This window comes from Coffea arabica, chromosome 1e (genome assembly GCF_036785885.1).
Source record: "Coffea arabica cultivar ET-39 chromosome 1e, Coffea Arabica ET-39 HiFi, whole genome shotgun sequence".
In the NCBI taxonomy this organism is placed as follows: Eukaryota; Viridiplantae; Streptophyta; class Magnoliopsida; order Gentianales; family Rubiaceae; genus Coffea; species Coffea arabica.
Window position 1 is genome coordinate 56,766,475 of NC_092311.1, and position 22,111 is coordinate 56,788,585.

The window sequence follows — 22,111 nt, forward strand, 5'->3', positions numbered from 1 at the left end:
AATTTTACATTTCTTTTTTTTTTTCCCTCAAATCGAGTGTGGCTTACATGGTACGCGACACTTGCTCTCTCTATAAATCCAGGTCAGCGTCCAATGGCAACCTTGCCCTTTGTCGCGCCGTTTCGCCAAAGGCATATTCCTGAAAGATTGCATGTCAGAGCACCTACTCCCCATTTGGCCCGCCACCGCCACAGCCCAAGGCGCGCAATTTTGAATTTTTCTCCAAAATCCGCTCACAGCATAGAGGAAAGAAAAAAGAAACAAATATAAGAGGGAAACAGAAAATCTGGCCATAATGGGAAAATCACTAGTACAGGCTACAGATTAGAGATACAGGGGGAGAAGAGGGGTAGAGAGAGTCCAGTGGATGAAGAGGAAATCGCAAAGGATTCAGAAGAAAGGCAAGACGAAAATGAAGGGTTCATTGGCGAGGCACATAACGGTTCAGCTGGGACAAGTAGCTTTAATGCCCCTTCAGCAGCAGCAGGATTCCTCTCCATTCCAGAACCTTCTCGATACCGATTCCGATAAACAACACTTTCCCTCTACTTCTTCATTGGATTTCGACGCCGCCGATGCCAATATCACTGATGAAAAAGATTTCATTCTCAGCCAGGATTTCTTTTGGTTGGTATTTCTCCGTATTACTTGCCACACTATGTTGCATTCACTTTTGGTAAGTACCCTAGTTATTTTTTACTTGACAGTTGTTTATTTATTGCTTTTTTTTTATTCTGGGGCTGTAGCACTCCCGACTACATTACACCAGATGCTCCGGCTGTTCTGAGCTCTTTAGATTGCAAAAATGAGGTAAGCACCAAATCAGAGGGTAATTTTGTTGACCTGTTATTGGATTAGTGAAATTTGTTAAAACTCCAGCTTCAACAACTGTTTTACCATTGCTTTTGTTGACTATTACTAGGAACCTGTCCCGTGTCCCAAGTCACCGGAGAAAATTAAAACTGTTAGAAGCAAACGGCAGAGACGGGGTAAAGATGAATCACTGTTTCTTGCGCTTTGTTTCTTAGTTTAACCTGTAAACTGAAATTGTTTTAATTAGTGAAGAGGAAGCTACCTGATACTAATTAGGTAATGACATCCTTATTTTCTGTCTGCAATGAGCGTTGGCTCGATTCACTTTTGCTTTTTTTTTGGGGGGGGGGGTGCCAAGTTTTGATGCACATGGATTATTCCTATTAATCTGGGCTGGTTGGTTACCTAGTTGGAAGCTCGGCTACCTCAACTTTCTTTCTTTAATGTTACTCGTATATTGTGTTTTCCAAATTTCTGTTTGCGTACCTCAGCTATTTATTTTCCTTGACACTCAAAAATTGAATGCAGTGCTGCCAGAAGTCGTGCAACAAATTCCAAATTGAATGAAAGACATTAGGATTCCTCGCTTAGCATCTGGTTAACTCCTTTTATACATACATCCAGAGCTAAAATGTTGACCTCGTCAGCTTATCAAGCTGTGTGGAAAACAGAGTGAAACAAACAATGAAAAGGAACAGCTTGCATTTTCCTCAAGGCCGTATTTGGCATGTGCATTACCCTAAGTAATGTAGTGATTTACTGCGAAGAGCATCTCTATTACGATGGTTGCTTAGCAAAGCAGCATCTGGAGTGAGCAACTTTTTATTGCTTTAATATGCCAAAAGCTGCCATTCTTGCGTTACCCTATTCCCAATTCTCCTTTTGTAACAATTGACCAGGTTCCCTAAATCAACATCTCCTCTTTTAATTTTGTTTCCTTGATTTTCATACTTAAGTTAGCAGATGGTTGTACTTCTTGTGATGGATGTAGTAGTCAGTTGCAGTTAGATTGTTGATGTACTAGCATTGTTATTATAGCTTATTGTTGCCTGTAACTTGATTACTAATGGGTCATAATCAATTTTTCCCTTGAGCTTCTATTGGTTTTCATAAATAAATAAATCAACTTTCATAAGTTTCCCATCTTCTGCTTCTAGCATCCCTTTTTACTTGTATGATCATGGTCTGATCTCAAACACATCTTAGCAGATGGAATTTCAGAGACCTCTTTTAATTTCGGCATTTCTGCCCTTCAAGAAATGTCAGAACTTGTAGTGGACAATTCCACAAGCAATGAGATTCAGACCGCCAAACCACACGAGCCAGGAGAGATTCAAAGATATGTTTCACAGTCTGCAGTCGCTTTAAGGTGTCGAGTGATGCCTCCTCCCTGCATAAAGAACCCATACCTCAAGGATGCTTCTATATTAGAAATTGACCCTTTCAACAACCAGCGATCTAAATGTGCAGGTTACTTCACGTTTTCTTTCAAAAACATAATCAGTTAAACTCTGGTTCAGAGGAATAACATTTTCTTTTTCTGGTTGCCTATATTTTGTCTTAGTTTGAATTATATTAGCTGAATTATTTATCTGCCATTTACTGTAATAATCAGATCTTTTCCCTGGTGTAATTGGTGGTGATGGACTTTCACGCTACCGGACTGATTTCCAAGAAATTGAAGTCTGTTGTAATTCCAAATATTTTTTATTTAAATTTATTTCTTGTCTTACCAGTTCACTTCTCAGGGCTCAATATTCTCTCATTGTTTTGGTTCCTTCTTCAGAAAATTGGTGATGGAAACTTTAGTTGTGTTTTTAAAGCTGTGAAGAGAATTGATGGTTGCATGTACGCAGTCAAGTGTAGCACGAGGCAGTTACACAAGGATGCAGAAAGGTTAGAAAATCTATTCCTGGACTAGTTGAGTTTACTTGCTCACTGTTTGGGTCGTGTTTGTGCTGCTTACTTGTGTTTATATTTTCAGACGAAAGGCTTTGATGGAGGTTCAAGCTTTGGCAGCTTTAGGTTTGTGTTCTAATGTGCTTTTAGTGGTTTTCTTCTCAAACCTCATTTGACATTTGATATAAACTATCTATTTGTTATATGTGCAGGATCCCATGAAAACATAGTTGGCTACTATTCTTGTTGGTTTGAAGATGAGAAACTTTATATACAGATGGAGCTCTGTGATCACAGTCTCTCCCTCAATAAATTTTCTAACTTAATTACAGAGGCAGAAGTTTTGGAAGCAATGCATCAGGTCTGTTTTCTTTATGAAGTGGCAGATATCAAAATGGAAGTATGATATACAGAATACACAGAATATCAGGTCTGCTTTCTTAATAAAGTTTCCTGGGCATCTCAAAAATATTCTTTTCAAATATCAAACTAGCAGTCTACTTTCTGTTACATGATGTCAGTCCTTTTTTTTTTTTGAATACTGATAAAATCTTGAGATGCAGTGCTGTTGTTGGCTCATTGAGAGAAATGCAATAACGATACGAAGTCCATTTGCATCACTGGAGTACTGCGCTTAATTATGTTGTACAGATTAATACTAAGTCCAGTTGTTAGAGTTTGATTTTCATGTATGTTCAGGGTTATTTGACAATCTACTACTTATGGAAACAAAATGAATGTCAGTCATATAAAAACAGGTTTTGAACTTGCTTTCGTCTGAAGTTTTTTTGAATGACTCATGCTAAATTATCTGTTGTTACTTTCATTAGTATTTATATAGTTCTTCTGTCGTGAGCATTTCAAATACAGCGCTCCTTCTACCTCTTGTGTGGGTTCAGAAGACTGACATTTTGATTAATTTCAGATTGCGAAGGCCTTGCAGTTTATTCATGAAAGAGGGATTGCTCATTTAGATGTAAAGCCAGATAATGTATATGTCAAAAATGGTATTTACAAGCTTGGCGATTTTGGTTGTGCTACTCTTCTTGATCGAAGCTTGCCCATTGAAGAGGGGGACGCACGCTATATGCCCCAGGAAATTTTGAACGATAACTATGATTGTCTTGAAAAAGTTGATATCTTCGCTTTGGGAATTACCATGTACGAACTTGTCCGGGGGTCTGCATTACCTCAGTCAGGGACTCAATTTTCGAATCTCAAAGAAGGAAAAGTGCCTCTTTTGCCTGGTCACTCATTGCAGTTTCAGAACTTGCTGAAGGTATGAAAAGCTCCTTCCAGAACATAGCTAAAATATTTTTAAACGAGTGAAAATCTTTTGCCTGGTATATATTTTGCATGGGAACCCTACTTAATTCAATGCTTTAGAAGCTATGTCACGCAGCAGCCATCCCCTTGTATCTTTTTTATTCATGCAAATGACAATTCGTGCTAGTTAAGCTGATCTATGAATCTGTTTAGGTTATGATGGACCCTGAACCAACACGGCGACCTTCTGCTAAGGAACTATTGGAAAATCCAATATTCAACAGAGTCAGAAAAGCTGCAAAAGATAAGTAAAATCTTTGGGTCCGGGATCAGAGTTTTGCTAAATGGGCGGCGCTTGAACCACTTTTTAGAGTACGGATGAATGGAATGATAATTCAATTGAGTCGAGTTTGTATTCTCCAGTTTTTGGCACTATTCCCATCCAGGCGGTGCTATTTTGTTTTGACGTAGGAGAGCCGTTGTTGGGATGACGGGGAAGAATTTACAGACTCGCTACTGAAATTATTAATTCAATGGTATGTTCCGGTACCCCCCCTCCCCCCCCGGCCCCCTTTTTTTTTTTTTTTTTTTTCGTGAAAACACTTGATGCGTTGCCTTAACGGACGTTGAAACGGTTGTCCTGAAGTTGATTTAGCAGCACTTGGTGTGACGGGTTAAAAGGCCACCAAAATTACGTATCGTTAAAAGGCATAGGAAAATCTTGCTATTTGCCACCAAAATTAGGTATACTTTGTATTTCTAATAATTATAAGCATACAATAATATAAAGGATTAATCTTCTTATATTGATAATATATATATTGTCAGCATTGAATAAATGATAATGATGTAAAATTTTAATTTGAAATTAAAATTTTACATACATGTCATTAATCTAATGGTGGTAGACGACTATCGTCTATCACCATTAGCGTGTATACACTCTAATATAAATGAAATATTAAATATAAATCCCGTCTCGCTCTTGTCTGCGCATTCTATGGAGCATTTTTCTCGTGTGCATGATTTAATTAAGGAGCAATATCGGTGCCGTCGCCAGGCTTATAGCCCACACTGTGAATCCAGCTCCCAGGCCTTTGTGTTTCATGCTAGTTGCAGAGGCCGGGCAGAGGTGCTTATTTGTGGTGAATATGTATACTGTATGCATATAGCTAATTAAGACTGCAGCAAAGTTAATAGATTTGCAGTGAGTCAAAATTTTTACACGGGTTGATTCTTTCAGAGCTCTTCTAGTTACGTTATATTGGCATTTGGAATGTATGCTACTAATGAGGCTATCAGTCCATGCATCATTGATCATCAGGTTATACAGCCTTTGTACAAAAATTTTGCAGTCAAAGGTTGGCTGATCAATAATAGTTGCGTATAGTTGTTGTTTCGTTCAGATTTGGCGCGCTTCTCATTCCTGTGTTGATCATCTTCCTCAGCTGCATGTACGGTGCTTGGTTTTGGCGTATCATGTGTTAAGAGGAGGATTTGTTGCTTGTCTCTAATGTCGGATATTTTCTTTTTGGTGGCATTTCTCGCAATTCAATTCAGTACTTAAATTTAATGGATTCGGATCTTAATATATTCAGATGCGTTTGATAACTAAAAATTGAACATCTGAATTAATTAAGTGGTACTGAATTTTCTAGACAAAATTTGCTTTCAAAATTAAGTGATAAGTTATTCACTTATCAACTGAATGTGATATATATTGAAATGTATTAGATTTAATTCTTCACAATTAAATAACTTAATGGATTCCAGGTTTCAGTTTTATCAAACGCATCCACAAATACGGGCAAAGATTAACTGTCACAACAAAAAAATCACGTCCAAAGCAATACCATCTGAATACTAACTGAACTAAATAACTGATGATATCAAGTAAGCAAATTTTGACAGCAAAACCATGATATCATAAATGTAGGAAAACAATCAACAATAGGCAAACAAATAATTCAAGTAATCATTTACATAAATGAAAATATTGCATTTCTAATTTGAGTTCACGGGTATGGTAACAAAGATGCTTTAAACTGAGTAATATAACTACTAACCTATCATCCATTGCTAACAATCACAATGGATAGAATCCGAAGCTGAAACAATAGATAGGAAAAGTGTTAACAACCGAAACACCCAAGACATATTTTGTTAATTAACAACAACTTTTTTTTTTTTTTTTTTGGTCAATTCTCTAATGATACTATTTATGCAAGTAATGCCGCCAGTAGGCTAGTTATGCGCAATAAGTGCATTAATGGGTCGCCTAATCAAAACTATGATTAGCTTTAAGAAATACTAACAAAAAGACAAGCTTCTCAATCAACCACAGCCCAGTTACAGGCAATCTAACATTGTTTGATTGGAAAAGAAAACCAGCACCCAGAATATCATGGAACTATAAGCCAATTGGAAACCGCTCAATAGCTACCCAAACAATAGTTGTATCAGCTATACGGATCATCAAATGTAACAAGAAGAGAAGAGCAATAAACAAGAATCCAACTGACCAATCTTCAATTTGTCTTCCAAATCATATGCTCAGATTACGCTATTACAAGTCCACACTAACTACATGTATGTCTGCATGTATAACTCCAATGTTCCCCAAATGAGCAGGATTCCGGACAGCAGAGCTTATATATTCATCTTCCCAACTCCAACAAGGCGCGCACTACCGAGCGTTACTTTTTATGATATGATGTATACGAAAAAAAATCATATGGTTTTTGACTTCTTATTGTTAAATTGAGTTGTTTTTTTTTTAATTATAAGTTAATCAAAACTTTCATTTTGTACGACCCAGAAAACAAAATGAACAGACATTTTCACATTGCTGCGTGACAGGAAAAGGAACGAAATTTCCAGCGGCTTATCTTGGGCTTGTCTGTCGATGAGAAGGCAAGTTACCATAAGATGGCCCTAATTATTAGGCAGCTAAGGAAGCAAAATTTTCACATTCAGAGTAGAATTTGAAGGGACCCGTTGGCTTCCCAAAAATTTTCAATCTTGAGATCAAACTCTTGTTGTTTGATTTCATTGGCTGCAGAATAATGATACGCATCCCACCTTATATGAACAACTTTCGTTTTACATTACTTGCGTGATTGTTTTCTAGTTTGCTGCTCCCTTCCCGCCTAGCTTCGGGATATTGAAAACCCTTACTTTTTTTTTTCCAGCTTCGTATTGGAGCCGAAGAAAAATATAATTTTTTTGTCATTATTGACATGTGTAAATTAATTGAGATAGTTTTTTTAATATAATAAGGAGACCCAATGCCGAAATGAGATGCAACATAAACAAGTTGAATTATCTTAAAAATAATTAATATACCATTAAAGTTGTTATGGTTATTTGCATTTTCACTGATACATTAAAACTTCTAGTCCTGTAATTCAACCCCCCCCCCCCCCCCCCCCCCCAAACCCAAAAAAAAAAAAAAACCTCTATTACCTCAACATAAGAAGGATCCTATACATGATTTTTTTTTTTGGGGGGTGTGGGGTGGGGGTGGTTATCCTTGTTATGCTCTTCCCCAGATAATGATCAAAGACTGGTAAAAACTGGGTGATGAAGGATATATAGGTGGCACGTTAATTTGGTATATTCCACATTTTTTTTCCTCTTATGGCGTACTCTTTAATGCAGTTGCTGTTCGACTATATGCTGTAAACATTATGGTGTTTTATAGTAACAACATATAGCCTATATATGGTTGTCCACTTGTTCATCAATTTGAGTAAGGTAATTGACAAATTGTTGAACTCAGTGGCAACTATAACCTATCTTGAGTTATTATTAACGTCTGAGCCACTGCAGCACGATTGGCTTGAGTTTATGGAGGATTCTTTAATATCGTACAAATTTAAGGTAGGATTGTTTGGATATCAATTGCCATCTTGGTCTGCCTCTTCATGTTTCAAAGATTTGGGACGGACAAAGTGTGGTGGGCTACACATTTGCCCCCATGATTTTGGTTTGGTTCAGGTTTAACGCTGAGATTTTCATCAAGTACGATCCCGCGGTTGTCAAAGCTATAAATCCAGCATACATAATTGATTACTTCAGAAGGAATAAGAAAGATGCCTGGATTACCCATGGCCGAGTTGTTCTCGCCATAACAGGTCAGCTCACCATTAATCTATATCTAATTAAGCTTTGTCAATCAATACATAGTACCCAACTCCTTGTTCATGCTCTGAATCGTACAGTATAAAGTGTTTAACACAGGAACTGAAGCGTTGTTCGTGGATGTCGGGTACTTCAGTGTGGCTCCATACAAATAAGCATGTGTACTGTGACTTAGCCGGCACTTGTATTGGCATATACTGGACAGGCTTCGTTTCCCCTCAAGCACGGCTTTGATGTTTCTGAGACGTTGTACAAGTTTATTCCAGGTTTTAACAAGTGGTTAATTACCGTCCATATTCGTGCCCTTTATTTTAGTTTAATTTTAGTTTTGATTTCTCATCATTCTAATCGAACATTTGATTACAGGCCCTGTGTATTGGCCAATGTTTGTGGTGGCTGTCCTGGCGTCAATCAAGCCATGATTTCCGGGACATTTTCCATTATATATTCAGCAATCCCTTTCACTGGGATGCCTTCCTCGTGTTAAAATTTCCCAAACATCAACCAAGTATGAAGGCCGAGTTTGTATCCCTGAAATGAATTACCTTTTGATGCTGGCTTGTGTTGGATGTAGGACAACCCAATAGATTGGCAATGCATATGGTAACTAACAAGCCACCTCTGTCTTTTTTTAATTTCTCAATCTCGTGTAGTCTGGTGGACTGATGTATAATTTATTTATATTTATGCAGGAATAGCTGTGGTTTTTGTAATGACCCTCGCATCCTCATTTCTGGCACTCATCATGATTATGATATGGAAAACCAACATTCTTCTTGTGATCTCGTACGTTTTACTCATCGGTTCTGCGGAGGGAGATTCTCTACATGAGCTTGGTTCTTTACAAATTCGATCGGGGAGGATATATACTTGGCATTAGCTTTCGCTATGGTCCTAATGTTTGTCATGTTTGTTTGGAACAATGTGTATCAGAAGAAATGCTGCTTTGAATTAGAACACAAGGTACCAGCACTCCACTCAGTCCTGGTTTTTGTATCCGTCAGGTCGTTACCTATTAGCAAAGTTCCAGTAGAAGAGTGGTTCCTTTTTCGTATGTGTATGTGTTCCGATGCACTGAGATATGGATATACGGATGTGCGCAATGAGCAAGAGAGGCCTTCGAAAGAATGTTGGCTGAAAGGTTGAAGGAATTTGCATCTGAGGGAGGACTTCAAGTTCTCTGTCACGACGAAAGATATTCCCGGGAAACAGATGATGAGAAGTAGATGATGGTTGGGGCGGCGCCGTTGAGAAACCCTTTCAGGCTGAGGATGCAAAAGAAGCTGAACGTACGGGTGAAGCAACAAGAGGCAGTGCAAAGAGATCGACATTGAATTGCCGGATCAGGCATGGCATCGGAAAGTGATTGCAGGAAAGGGCGCTAGCATCGGAAAGATGATGGATTGTGCTTACAACTTCTTGAAGAGGCAATGCAATAAATCCCTCATAAGCGAATGCACAAATTAGTGGGAATGATTTACGAGCTGTAGAATAAATAAATAAAAGACACAAGGACTAGTTCGCCAAGTGTTTTTTTTTCTTGGCGCATCACTATTGATGGCATTGGGTTGGCATAGAAAACATGTCACTGAGGATCCCAAGTGCTCCCCAACGCCATATTTTCTAAATTCCAGTTCTACATCATAACACATATTATAGCGCATTTGACTTGAAAAAAACAAAGAGAAGCTAAGAAAGAAAGGCGTAGAACAAGTGGAACACAAATTTACACCGTGCTCTTGAAGTTTGAATTGAGACCAACAATAATTCTTAACCTAATTCGTTTAAGCGTGGCTAATAAATAATGGAAAGCGGTCTATATCCGGATGATGTTTACCGCCGAAACAAACAAAACGGTATTGGAATAAACAAATTAAGGAAGGGAAGAGTAAAAACATATACTACATCTAAACTTCTGCCTCTCATGATCAGACAAACCCTAGAGAAACTTGATCTGCTCCTCTACTTTAACTTCCTTTGTCTCTTTCCAGTTCTATAGACCAATTTATAACAAGGCTACCAATGTTCCCGTACATTAAAAGTCATCCTCAGTCGTGGGAACATGGCCCGGCCGGTCAGCTTGAAGGGAAAGAAAATGGCAGCACGATAGAGACCTGATTGGGGTTTCCACTACTAACTAAGCATTTTTTGTACTACTAGTAAACTAAGTAGTGGTCCCAGTATCTAGGGTTTCCAAAGAAGCTTTTACCCCGTTTGGTTGAAGCTATGCCCTGCGCATTACTCGGTATTTTTAATTAGTTCTACAAACCAAGCGAAGGTTAACCACGAAACTTTACTATGGTAAAACTGAACATACACTTGTTTAACCTCTCTTGAGTTAATATATTCCCAACGCCAAATTTACAAAGCAATGCTACCGTGGCAAGTTCTTGATGTGGATCAGCTTTCCTGTTGATAAAACCGGAGAAACTGGAGCTCGGTTTCAAATTCTAGAACGGCAAATTTGTTCATCAAGGCATAGCAGTTGACACTAGCTAGGCTAGTTCAAAACTTACAATAAATTAATCTGGGGCAGAAGCGCAGCTTTTCGGTACATGGCTGCACCAAACTGCATAATTAATTACACATTGATAGCTATGTTTTACCAGATTTCAAGCATAAACCATTTGTAGCTATTCAATCAACTTGAAAATAATGCAATAAAATTTTACGTGTAAGATGTAGGTAGCTTAAGAGCCAAAAGAATGCCTCCTTACAGTTACTTCGTCTGCGTATATACCGGCTAAGCCTGAATTGACTGACTATCGAGATTCAGAGACTAACGCTATTGCTTGATTTTGAATCGACTCAAATTGTGAATGAATCTGTTAGTAACTAATCGGACCATCCTTTCAAAATTACTAGTTGTTGGAATAAATCTATTACCAACTTATTAGAAGAAAGCATATTCTGCAGAAACCTCAAATATTTCACAAGATACAGAAGCTACCGAGGTCTCTGGAGGTTTATTCACAGAATTCTTCATAAGAGCACTCAAAAAAGAGCAAACTGAAGACTTATAGTCCTACAGTGTAAACGTTCCCTACAAGCAAGCTATCTGCCCTCTTGATCTCCTTTCGCTGATCCAATCCAGAAGACGAAGGCAGCATCACCCCCCCCCCCTCCAGAAAAAAAAGGAGAAAAAAAAGGACGAAGAAGAAGAGGAGGAAATTGTTATGACAATCATATTTTTTGAAACAAGGAAAACGATTGGAACTTACTACTTGAAATAGGCCGCCCCTAAAAACAGCTCCTCGAGAGAGAGTTGCTACTCTCATCCATGAAGTTGAAATTAATTGACGTTGGGGAGACGTGAGTGGTAATTTTCCTTGGTTCTGCTAAATTTTGATTCATCACCTTTTCTTCACTATTGCCAGACTTGTTCTGATTAGCTCTCTCCCCTTCTAACTCTCTAAACCTGTTCAAGTACCTTTTTAGGGGCTCCGCATACTCATCGAAACCAAGGCTTCCCAAGGCCCAACATATGTCATCCCCGTTCACAGTTTTTCTCTTCTCTTTGTGACACTTGTCAGAAGCTTCTCCAGTAACAAAACTAATGAACTCAGAAGCACATTCTTGCATGGTTTCTTTAGCTTCTTTGGAGATTTTGGCGTTTGCAGGCAGGATCTGCTTCATTATCCGGCCCACGTTAGCTATGGGAAGAAGCCGATCTTGCTCTTTAATGACCATCCCATCATCCCCCGACCCACTGCCTGCAGCCACCGAAGCCTTGTACTTGTTGAGGGCCTCTCCCTCTCCCTCCCCCTCTATAATACTATCAACCATTCTAGAAGAGAGACCACCGCTCAAACCTCTTAAACAGAGACACGTTGTTCTCTTGTGTCGTTAACTTGCCTCTTTATAGATACAAATTAACATATTATGACTAGGTTACAAGTACGTCAACTGTACATGTGCCCTTCACTTCTTCTTATAGTATACTCCTATTATATATAATGCGAAAATCATCCTCAGGAAGATCAACCCAATTGGTTGCGTGGCTTAATCAAAGATTATAGCAAGCAAATAGTCAGCATTGCTCCAAAGACAGTGGCAGACAAATTTCCATTCATGGTACGCAGTGTGCGAGTTAGGTCACTTTTCTTAAGTATTACAATTACTAAAAAGGATGGCCCGGATGCTAAAGTAATAATATAATTGCAAAGCCAAAACCCTAAAGAGAAAGACTCGCCCTTATCAATTCCAGATCTTATACATGGTCCCCCCCCCCTTCCCCAAAGTTATTGTCATTAATCTCTAATGCTCTCAATAAGTCTGCTAAAACTCTTTTAATACTTTTGTTTGTTTGAAAGTTTGTGGATAATAGGAATGCACGTGTGCCTGTTCTACAGTACTTACGTGCTACCAAACAGGATCTAAAAGGTGCCGTTGGAAGCTGATCAAATTGAGAGCTGTGACACTTGTTGGATTATCTACTAGTTTTTTTGGGTTTTACTTTGACCAAGATCTACTTACAAGGCCTTTAAGCAGCAGACGCAGGCCTCTGCTAGGGGGACTCCGGACTTGACCTTACCCAATTTCATGTTGCTAAAGTGGTGAGCTGTGTCATGCGGATGCATGATCTAATTGTATGTCAGCAAAGTGGTTATTGGTGAAAACTAAGTTGTAGGTCATAATCCTGAGAGTCATGGCAAAGCATTGCGGCAGTTACACATTGAAAATGACTTGTTCAGGTTCATTTTAAACATCAGAACAGCCTCTCGATATATGTGATTTATTTGTTTATCAAAATTTGCTCTTGCTTAATTTGTTAAGGCACGAGTCATCAGGTGCTCATGCATTGCAAAATGAAAGATAATTGTCTCTGAAGTCGAATCTCTTATGGGTAATTAAAACCCCCTAATCAAGATGCAGGTATAGAGTGTCATCTGGGGTGAACTATTGATTTTACATGTCACTGTTGATTTCTTATAGTTTGATTAGTATTGTTGATTTTTTTTTTTAAGGCAAATAAACTTCTTGCATTAATCATAGCAGAAAATCATATCTCACACATGGTGATGGAGACCTTGCTTTACATGGTGTGGTTTAAGAACGAACCTACTCAAAACAAGACTCTTCTTACATTTCTCCAGCTTTCCTAATTAAGCAAACAACAGTGAGCTTTTAAGAACATGCACTCTTAGCTGATACTTACAGCCCCATCAATCCATGATGACTCGCAACCAAGGGTTACAAACAAAAAGAAAGAAAGAAAGCAACAGTCTTAAACACTAATTAAGAGCTAGGATTTTGGCATTTTTGCTACTTTGACTTCACTGTAATGGCATTTTATCATGGTTTGCGTGTGTCATCACATCTTACAAATAGGAAGAGCAGAAAGGGGCAAATAGTCTCTAAAGCACCCTTCCTTGTCGTGTCAAGGAAATGCATATTGTTCCCCAGCCTGTTTGCTAGTATATATACATAGTTTTACTGCCAAGAGAATTGCTTGGTCACCGAATATTAATGAGTGTCAAAGCAAACCTAGTATTGTACTACCTCGTTTGCTACTATCAGTGAACATGATGTGGTCCAGGATTACAAAGGGGCTCTATTTAACAAATCATATTGGAAGCACTAAGAAGGGCGAATAATTAGAAAGACGCACATTAGCATCTAAGGCTTGTTTATTTTATTGGAAAATTCCTGCTCCTTTCATCCCTCCGTTCAGGTCATAGCGTCGAAATCAACCGAACTCTACACCTCTCTAAAGTGAGGAATCAAAACAACTGGGAACAATTGACGCAAATATGCAGTGGGGATTATACGTATTCTAGGTTCCATCGTCCATGTAGTAGTAGGAACCCGAGAAAGTCTTCACTGCAAAACTTAATTTCCATACCAATCAGTGCAGTGCTTAATAATATTCAAAATATGAAGCCATCTCTCGACAAGTTGATGTACTGAATGGGCCTCTCGACTCCTGGAAAAAAAAAAAACCCCTTGAGTTTCGGGAAAGGTTTTTTTTTTTTTTTCTTTTAATTTATTTTTTTATAAGATATAATCAGTCCTCATATTATCATCGAGTGCATAATGTGTCTGTCTTGTTTAAATTAAAGGTCACAGCTTCAACTTTAGTTGAGATTCCAATCCAACGCTGGCTGCATCACAGATTAGTCTTTGCTTTTGGCGGCATCTGATCTTACCAGATGGGTGGTATTACTGGTTCATAAGTATCTGAAGAGTTTTGAACCAACCTTAACAAAGCTTTCTAGAAGCCAAAACCTAACGACGCTCTACTTTTATTTTTTGCGTTAGATCAAGTAAACTTCCACTTTCGGACAGCCTGATCTGACCTTCTTTCTAGAACAGTTTTCTTATCCATGTTTCTTCCTCCTCCTTGACATCATTGTACCTACCCATTACACCATAAAATAAAATATTTTTCTCCAGAAACGAACCAATTTAATGAGGTCGTTGTCAAAAGACTTGACGACATAGTTAATTCATTCAAGTATGCATACGGGATCAAGTATACCCTTGATCTCTATATCTATATAAATTTTGAGAATGGATTTTCAGCAATAAGCCTTCAAGCATCTTCCCACTCCCAATTCCATTTTCTAATATTTCACATTTATTATAATTTATAAAATATATTTCTCTCAACTTCTGCATCTACTCTTCACATTTAAAATTATTGATTGCTTTTTAAAATCATTCAAATTGTTAGTTAATGTGCATGTGCATGTTATCTTATTTGAAATTCAACATATCTCGTTTCCTAATTGTCATGCGTTATTTACGATTCTACTCCAATTAAGACTTCTATAAGACCATAATAAGAGATGACAAATATAACATCCTTTCATGCCACTTAAATTTAAATAAGTAAGAGAGAATGTTATTTACACTCCTATAATCATTTTGATCATATAGTTTTCATTAATTAGACTATATGATAAAATAAATGATGAGAGTGCAAAAATAAAAAATGACGTGCAAATAACATTTTTCTAAGTAAGAAGCGTCTTTCATGCCCTTTTAATTTAAATAAGAAAGAAGTGGCTCCACCACTTTATATAGGAATGTGGTTTGAAGTTTATTAATGGGAAGGTAAGTAAGAAGAAAACATTACCAAAATTAATAAAAGTAAAAAAGTAAATGACAATATTTTATTTTTTAACTTAGTAATCCTAAGTAAAAAGGAAAAATTAAAAAGAAAACAAAAAGGAAATAATATTCATTAGTCGTGGTTTTAAAAAATCAAGAATTGTACCAGTCATGAAATCACTAAATAAAAAAACAAAGTGCTACTAGTCTTTTAACGTAGAAATTTTTGTTTGAAATATTCATTTTTGATAAAAAAAAAATAATGATAATAACAACACCAATTCTAACAAAAATTTAAAAACAAAAGTAACATTACAGTTTAAGAGAAAGATATAGAACATTCGACCCTAAAATACTACTTAATTTGTATATATCTGACCCAAAATTGACTGTGATTAGATTTGGATAAGAGTGTAAAACCCAAACACTAAGGATAACTTTGGATATCATTAATTATTTTATGTATTCTTATTGCTGTCTTCATATGTAAATATGTAATTGCTATGTTATATATATATATTGATTGTAGCACTTGAAGGTATTATAAATATTATCAAATTTTCTTTTCCATCTTTAGATGCTAATAACTACAACCATTGTAATCAATTTTTAGTTTCATATTTTCATTATAGTAGGTCAAGTTAAATATATTGGGCAGCAGGAATATGAATGTAGAGGTTGGGGGAAGGGGAAGAAGAAAATGGGGAGGAGTTGAAGAGTGGCGAGAAAAGTTGAAGAAGAAATGTGGGTTACAGAAGGAGAAAAGGGGGAAGAAGAAAAGGGATGATTGTAGGAATATGACAGAAATGACAAAAAATAATAGAGAGAGTTCCAAACCCGACCCGGATCCTAAAAATGTTTCCGGGTTTGGGTTGAAAAATAAATCTGATACCCGAACTCGGATCCAGACCCGTTTAATCTAACAAAAAAACAAGTTGATTGTAGAATATAGGATTCCGATTCGTATTCGACCCAAATTTGAACAATATATTAATAATTATGAAATATAAATATTTCTAAATACATTCTTTTACCAAATTAACAATTGAGTAATGACTTTGTAGATTGATTTGTGATTAGTTTTGGATTGACTATTGCGAGGTATTTGTGATTTAGCTTTGTAATTTGATTTGTTTAAGTTTGGAGATTGGATTTGTAATTGGTTTTGGATTTAATTTTGAAATATTTAAATTTGGACCTTTAGACCCGAACCCATTGGATCCGATTCTAGGACTGTAAGGTCAAGAGTCGTCGGGTATACGGGTCAGGTCCAAGTCTACTACATAAAAAACAGGTTTGGATCCTAAATTTTCAATTTCAACCCGAACCCGACTCATTGACACCCCTAACCATGATATGAGGTATAAAAGTCGTAGGAGGTAGCTAATGACTAACTAGCGGATAAGAGATGAGGGAAAAGATGTTGATTTTTAATAATTTTGAGAACTCTAAAACAACATATTATAGAGATTTATTTTTAAAATCTACGTTAAAGTTTATGAAAAATACTCATCTAAATGCAGTCAACAATTTTAGAGGCATAAGATAGGAGAAAGAATTTTTTTCTAAAAATTGAAGAAAATAAATTGTTTATAATTTATTTTCTTATATTATAAGTTTGGATATACAGGCATAATATAATTTTTTTGTCGGATATTGATAAATTATTTTTTTTAAATTCTTCTCACCTTACCACCTTACCTAATGCTCTTGTTAAATGCGTTAACAATTCCTCTATCACGTAAATCATTATACATTAAATTTTTTTCAACATGTTAAACATACACTTCTTTAAAATCTTTATATATATAAATGTATATATATATATATATATAATTCTGCACCACAATATATAAATAGATATAATATTATTTTGATTTGAAATATAAATCCATACTTAGCACGGGTTAAAATGTTAGTTTTAAAGAATTTCTAGCCATATTTCGTAAGATTTTTTTATCACTCTATCCAAGATTTTGAGACAAAAAAGTGAAGTTCTTTATCACGTAAGTCCATGGACTCAAATAGCCAGTATAAGCATGGGCTCTCGGATTTAACTATTTGATCATGCAGCATGATATACTTTAACAGGAAAATCCGAATTTGACATTTCAAGTTTTACGGAATAATATGCTAGTATAAACCCGTCTGGGATTGCAAACGCAATCCAACAACTTAGTAGAATTGATACAAAAACGATTCCTGCCGAATGAATCCCTTATGAAAAGAGTCGCAGTTAAATGTCCTTCTCTGACAATTCGATTTCAGGAGTTTTGATTGCAGAATTTTAGCGGGGCTTGGCCGGTGGAAAGAAAAAGAACCATGAAATTCCCTGCAGTCCTGATAGTATTCAGATAGATTGTCAGATGGGCCGCTCATCTCGATGTTTCAGGAAGGCTCTTTTCATGGGCCCAGCAGGAGATTATATGTCATCTTCTAAAAGCCAGGTTAACTCTGCCCCCTGCAATGCCTCACGAGGAGCTCGACCCGCTCAGCCCATGCTCACAAAGCGAGGAAATCACAGTGGCGGCCTAGATTGCAAATTGATCGCGCCCCTAATCTTCTGATCAAGAAGAGCCTGTTTGGCGTTGCGGTGTTTTATTTTTATTTTTTTTAAAAAAATACTTTAAAAGTGCTTGGTGAATTTTCATCTCATACGAGCAGAATGTTTAGCCATTAATAAACTTTTAGCGCAAGCTCAAAATTGATGGTTTTAGAACATTTATATTGTGTTTCAAAAAATAAAAAAATCAGCTCTAACAATTTATTGTAAATGTTGAGTCAAACGAATAGATAAATATGTTTTAAAAATTCAAAACTACACATTATCAAATAAAAAACATACTTATACAATCGCAACAGATTTTCTGTTCCACATTCTGTGTCATTCTCTATCCCAATTTTTATTATTTTGCTATTTCTCCTTCATAAACATCATGTTTTAGTTCTTTTTTGTTTTCTTATGATTCAATAACTATTAATTCAATAAAAAATAAATACAACAGCTTCAAAAAAGTAATATATAATAGAAAATTAAAAGATACAGCAGAAAATACATAAAAGATCTCATTTTTTATGCATTTTGATTTTTTGAGTTTGTTAAATTTTGTGTATTACTGAATTAATAGTTGTTGGATCTTAAGGAAACAAAAAAGAACTAAATCATGATATTTATGATGGAGAAATAGCAATATAATAAAAAGTGAGACAGTGTCTAGCACAGAGTGCGAGACAGAAGATCCGTTGCGCTTATACAATTATGCTCCTAGATAATATGATTAAAGGAGTTAATAAGTATTTTGACCAAAAACTCCATGAACTAAAATGCCTTCTTGTGAGCTCTATGAATTACACGTTATCAAGGACTGGAGGAATGTTTGGTGATATCGCCTTTTATTCTGTTTCAACTTCTTCCTCTTTTTTGGAAAGTAATTTTCATCTATCTCCTTGAAAGTGTTGTTTTTGCTAACTGTCACAGTGTACTTCAGCATTAAAGATAAAAGCTGTTCAAATGATCAGACAATAATATTTCTATTGATTGTAGTTTTCAAGTCGAGAAGGTTGCACGAGTAGATCTTGATCTGGTGAATAAAGTGGAGACTTTAATAGTCAGAAGTTATGGATTCTAATTCTCTTTTTTCCCTCCTCCCTTCTTAAATTGCATCCTCCCTTATGAGAAAAAATTTATAAAAAAGAAAAGGTTGAGAAGGTTGCAAACGGCATAAGATTAACAAAAAACTCATGTTTTGGGGTTCCCTCTCCGCATGTTACATCAGCTGCTGCTGTTAATAAGTTGACAAAAATTAGTTGGTGTCGCGCGCGACGGTCACAGTTCAACCTTTTCTTTGAAAGGAGCGAGCTTCTTCAAGCCCTTCAACTAAGCCCTTTTCAGAATGCTCTCTGTCATTTCTTTTAAACCTTCTTAAAGTCCTCTGATTGAGTAAAAGATTAAACAAAATAGCCATAAAATGATGATGTATTCAGATTAATAGTCTACCAAGAAAATTCCTTTTGTCGCTCCCGCAGGGGTAGTCCTGCCGATCATGTAATCTTTCTTTAAAATATTGACCAGTGTTCGAGTCCCGTGATTACTGTGCTCGAAGTGGGTTGGGGCGCCCTCTCCCGGACGGCAGGAAGATTAGTCGGATCGAAAGTCCGAATACCCACTATGCCGTTCATTTAAAAAAAAAAAAAAATTCCCTTTTGTCATCCTCAATTTATATCACTTCTGTTGTCAAAATAACCTAAAAATAAAAATAAAAACGGCCTCCAATTTTGTGACCCTTCGGTCTCACAAAATTCCTCAGCGATCAGCATTACATCATGATCGCATTTACAAGAATACAAACTTTTTGCCTTCGATGTAAGGGGTACCCACTATCTTCAAGGGCGGTGGCGAATGGTGATGATAGTCACAATGATTAATGCTTTGAAGTTCGATGCAAGAGCTATTTTTTCTCGTCAATTCGCGTCAACTTTTTGTGCTATAACCCATCATACTTTTTTCCCGAGTCAAAAAGCAGTCGACAACTTGTCTGAAGAAGACCAAAATAATAGCAAAGCTGCAAAGCAGAACGCCCCGTCACACCTTATCCGTCCCCCGTCCCCCAGTTTTCTTGCATTCTTCCTTCACTTGGCCCAAAGAGCCAAAACTTGAAACTAATCGTCAAAATATTAAGTCTAAATCTCACTAGTTATTACCATCAAAAGTAAGCCTGAAATTGGAATTAGAGGAGAGAGTTTGAATAAATTATTAGTGGGATTGGTGAACTTTTAATATGTTGAGCGAAAATGTACCTTGAATGGTCTGAGACCACGTTAAAGAAATTTTTATTTTTAAAGAAATGTTTGCCCCCAAATGATTAATATTTTTCTTGGGCCATTTAATTAGATAACATAACATACTCAGGCCCTGTTTAATAACCAAATTTAGCACTTAAATTTAATAGATTTGGATCTTAATATATTCGGACCGTTTGATAACAAAAAAATTGAACCTCTGAATTAATTAAGTGACACTGAATTTTTTAGGCAAAACTTGCTCTCCAAATTTAAGTGATAAGTTATTCACTTATCGTTGAATGTGACGTGCACTCGAATGCATTAAATTTAGTATTTAATAAATTTAAATCTCAAATTTTAAATTTAAATTTTAAACTTTACTTTCATCAAGCGCGCACTTTAGTTGAGGCACAGTGGCAGTGAAGTCTCCCGGCGTACGCAACCTAATTGGGGGGATGTTTAAGCCGGTGAACAACGTTGATACCTGGTGCATGCTCCTGTCGCTGAACAAAAATCTATTATTATTTTTATTCATAATATACTACTAATTGGAAGCATATATATCTTGAGGAAAGGGGTGGGTCCTTAGATCGATCAGTATTTTAATTTTTTTTCCCTAAATCGAATATCATTTCCTCGAAGGCACGATATAAAAATGTTGAAAAACTGGCCGTCCGTTTTTTGTTGGTTTCATCTCATGCCTCGGGTCACGTCCACATTATTATTTTTATTTATTTATTAGCAAATGGACCGACTTGTTTGTTAGATAGAGCTGCAGAAAATCAAGAAAAAGTGAGAGCAGAGGTCCGTCCTCATCATCCAATTGCTTGTCCCATCCTCTGTTGTTTTGGCTGCAAAGAGCATCATCGTGTTCTGGTCTGCCTGTCATTACATGGATGATGGATGCAGGGCTTTGTTTATCAACTTTGTTGCATTAATTAAACGCATCGAAATCCCTCGATAAAACCCAGGTGCAGCTTTCTGTTTCTTCTCACAGCCAGCTTTTAAATTTTGGCCCGTGGCTTCAGAAAGAAAAATCCTTTTTGACTAGAAATTTAGAGGGCAACATGCGGTTTGATATTCCCACTCCTGTCTTCTTGTTTGTTTATTGAGATTTAGCCGGACTGGTTCTTTTGTAATTTTGTGATCCTTCTGCCCATTGAAGATATATGGCCGATCATGGTTCCAATCTAGGGGTGCACACCAATCGAGTAGCTTGAATTGAGCTCGCGAGTAACTTGATTAGCTACTCGATTCGAGACCGATTTTGTTCGATCTAGAGTCGAGCTCAAGTAGCTCGAGTATATGAAACGAGTCGATCTCGAGTAGTTAGGATGAGGTATTTTTAGCTCGTCGAGTAGCTCGAGTAGGGTGCATGATCAAATCGAGCTTGAGTCGAGTACTCGACTCAATATTGAGCTCGTGTTAAGGGTGCAGGATGAAATCGAGCTCGAGGACTCGAGTACTCGAGCTCGAATGACACGCCGAGCTCAATCGAGTCGAATTCGAGCCTATTTATGCTACTATCGAGTCGAGTTCGATTTTTATTTCTCAAGCTCTGGAGGTCAGCATCGAGTTCGAGCTCGAGTATGTCACTACTCGAGCTCAATTCGGCTCGATTTCACCCCTATTCCAATCTATTCCTATATGCATATAAATGAAACAAATACCGGAATGTGTGCATGTGTGTGTGTCATTGATAAAAATTGGGCTCCTCAGTGAAAAATTTTTAGGATCATGGAATCTGAAAAAGTTTTCTCAAAGTACGTAGTATAAAGTTCAAATTTGTCTCCCCTCACCGAAAAGAAAAAGAATGAGCATTAATTTTTGTTCTTTGGTTGCCCGTTGTCACGTAACGTAGGACTGAAATTGCGGCCATAATCCAAAACTTTGCCTCATCAATGACAACAAATATAGCAGAGTTGCGCCAGCGATTTTTAAGAAATGCTCAGAACCGCAAAAAGCTTCTTCTTTTTTTTTCTTTCTTTCTCAGAAATTGCTCATCAATTTTTGGTAAGAATTTTGCATTGTGTCATTTATTGAAAGAAACAATTCTGCACTAAGAATTACTAGTTTGGAGAGTTCGATCGTTTGGATTGCATTAGGACACCTTCAGTTTTAAGGGTTAAAAATATTAACGGGACTGTTTGGT

At 36.8% G+C, this 22,111-nt stretch overlaps 1 protein-coding gene and 1 pseudogene across 2 annotated transcripts; both read left to right on the forward strand.

The window, feature by feature from the left end:
• The first annotated feature begins 119 nt into the window (after positions 1-119).
• Positions 120-4,517, forward strand: LOC113734695 (wee1-like protein kinase). Of its 2 annotated transcripts, none has more exons than XM_027261344.2 (10): positions 120-627; positions 747-810; positions 923-989; positions 2,020-2,283; positions 2,429-2,496; positions 2,600-2,709; positions 2,798-2,838; positions 2,925-3,073; positions 3,638-3,991; positions 4,192-4,517. In XM_027261344.2, the coding sequence occupies exons 1-10, from the start codon at positions 368-370 to the stop codon at positions 4,288-4,290; spliced, it is 1,476 nt and encodes a 491-aa protein (XP_027117145.1). In that variant the 5' UTR covers positions 120-367; the 3' UTR covers positions 4,291-4,517. The 2 variants fall into 2 exon arrangements, with proteins under 2 accessions (XP_027117145.1, XP_027117151.1); XM_027261350.2 differs by having other exon boundaries at positions 2,023-2,283.
• Positions 4,518-4,978: 461 nt separating this feature from the next.
• Positions 4,979-9,347, forward strand: LOC113743516 (potassium transporter 5-like; annotated as a pseudogene).
• The last annotated feature ends 12,764 nt before the right edge of the window (positions 9,348-22,111 follow it).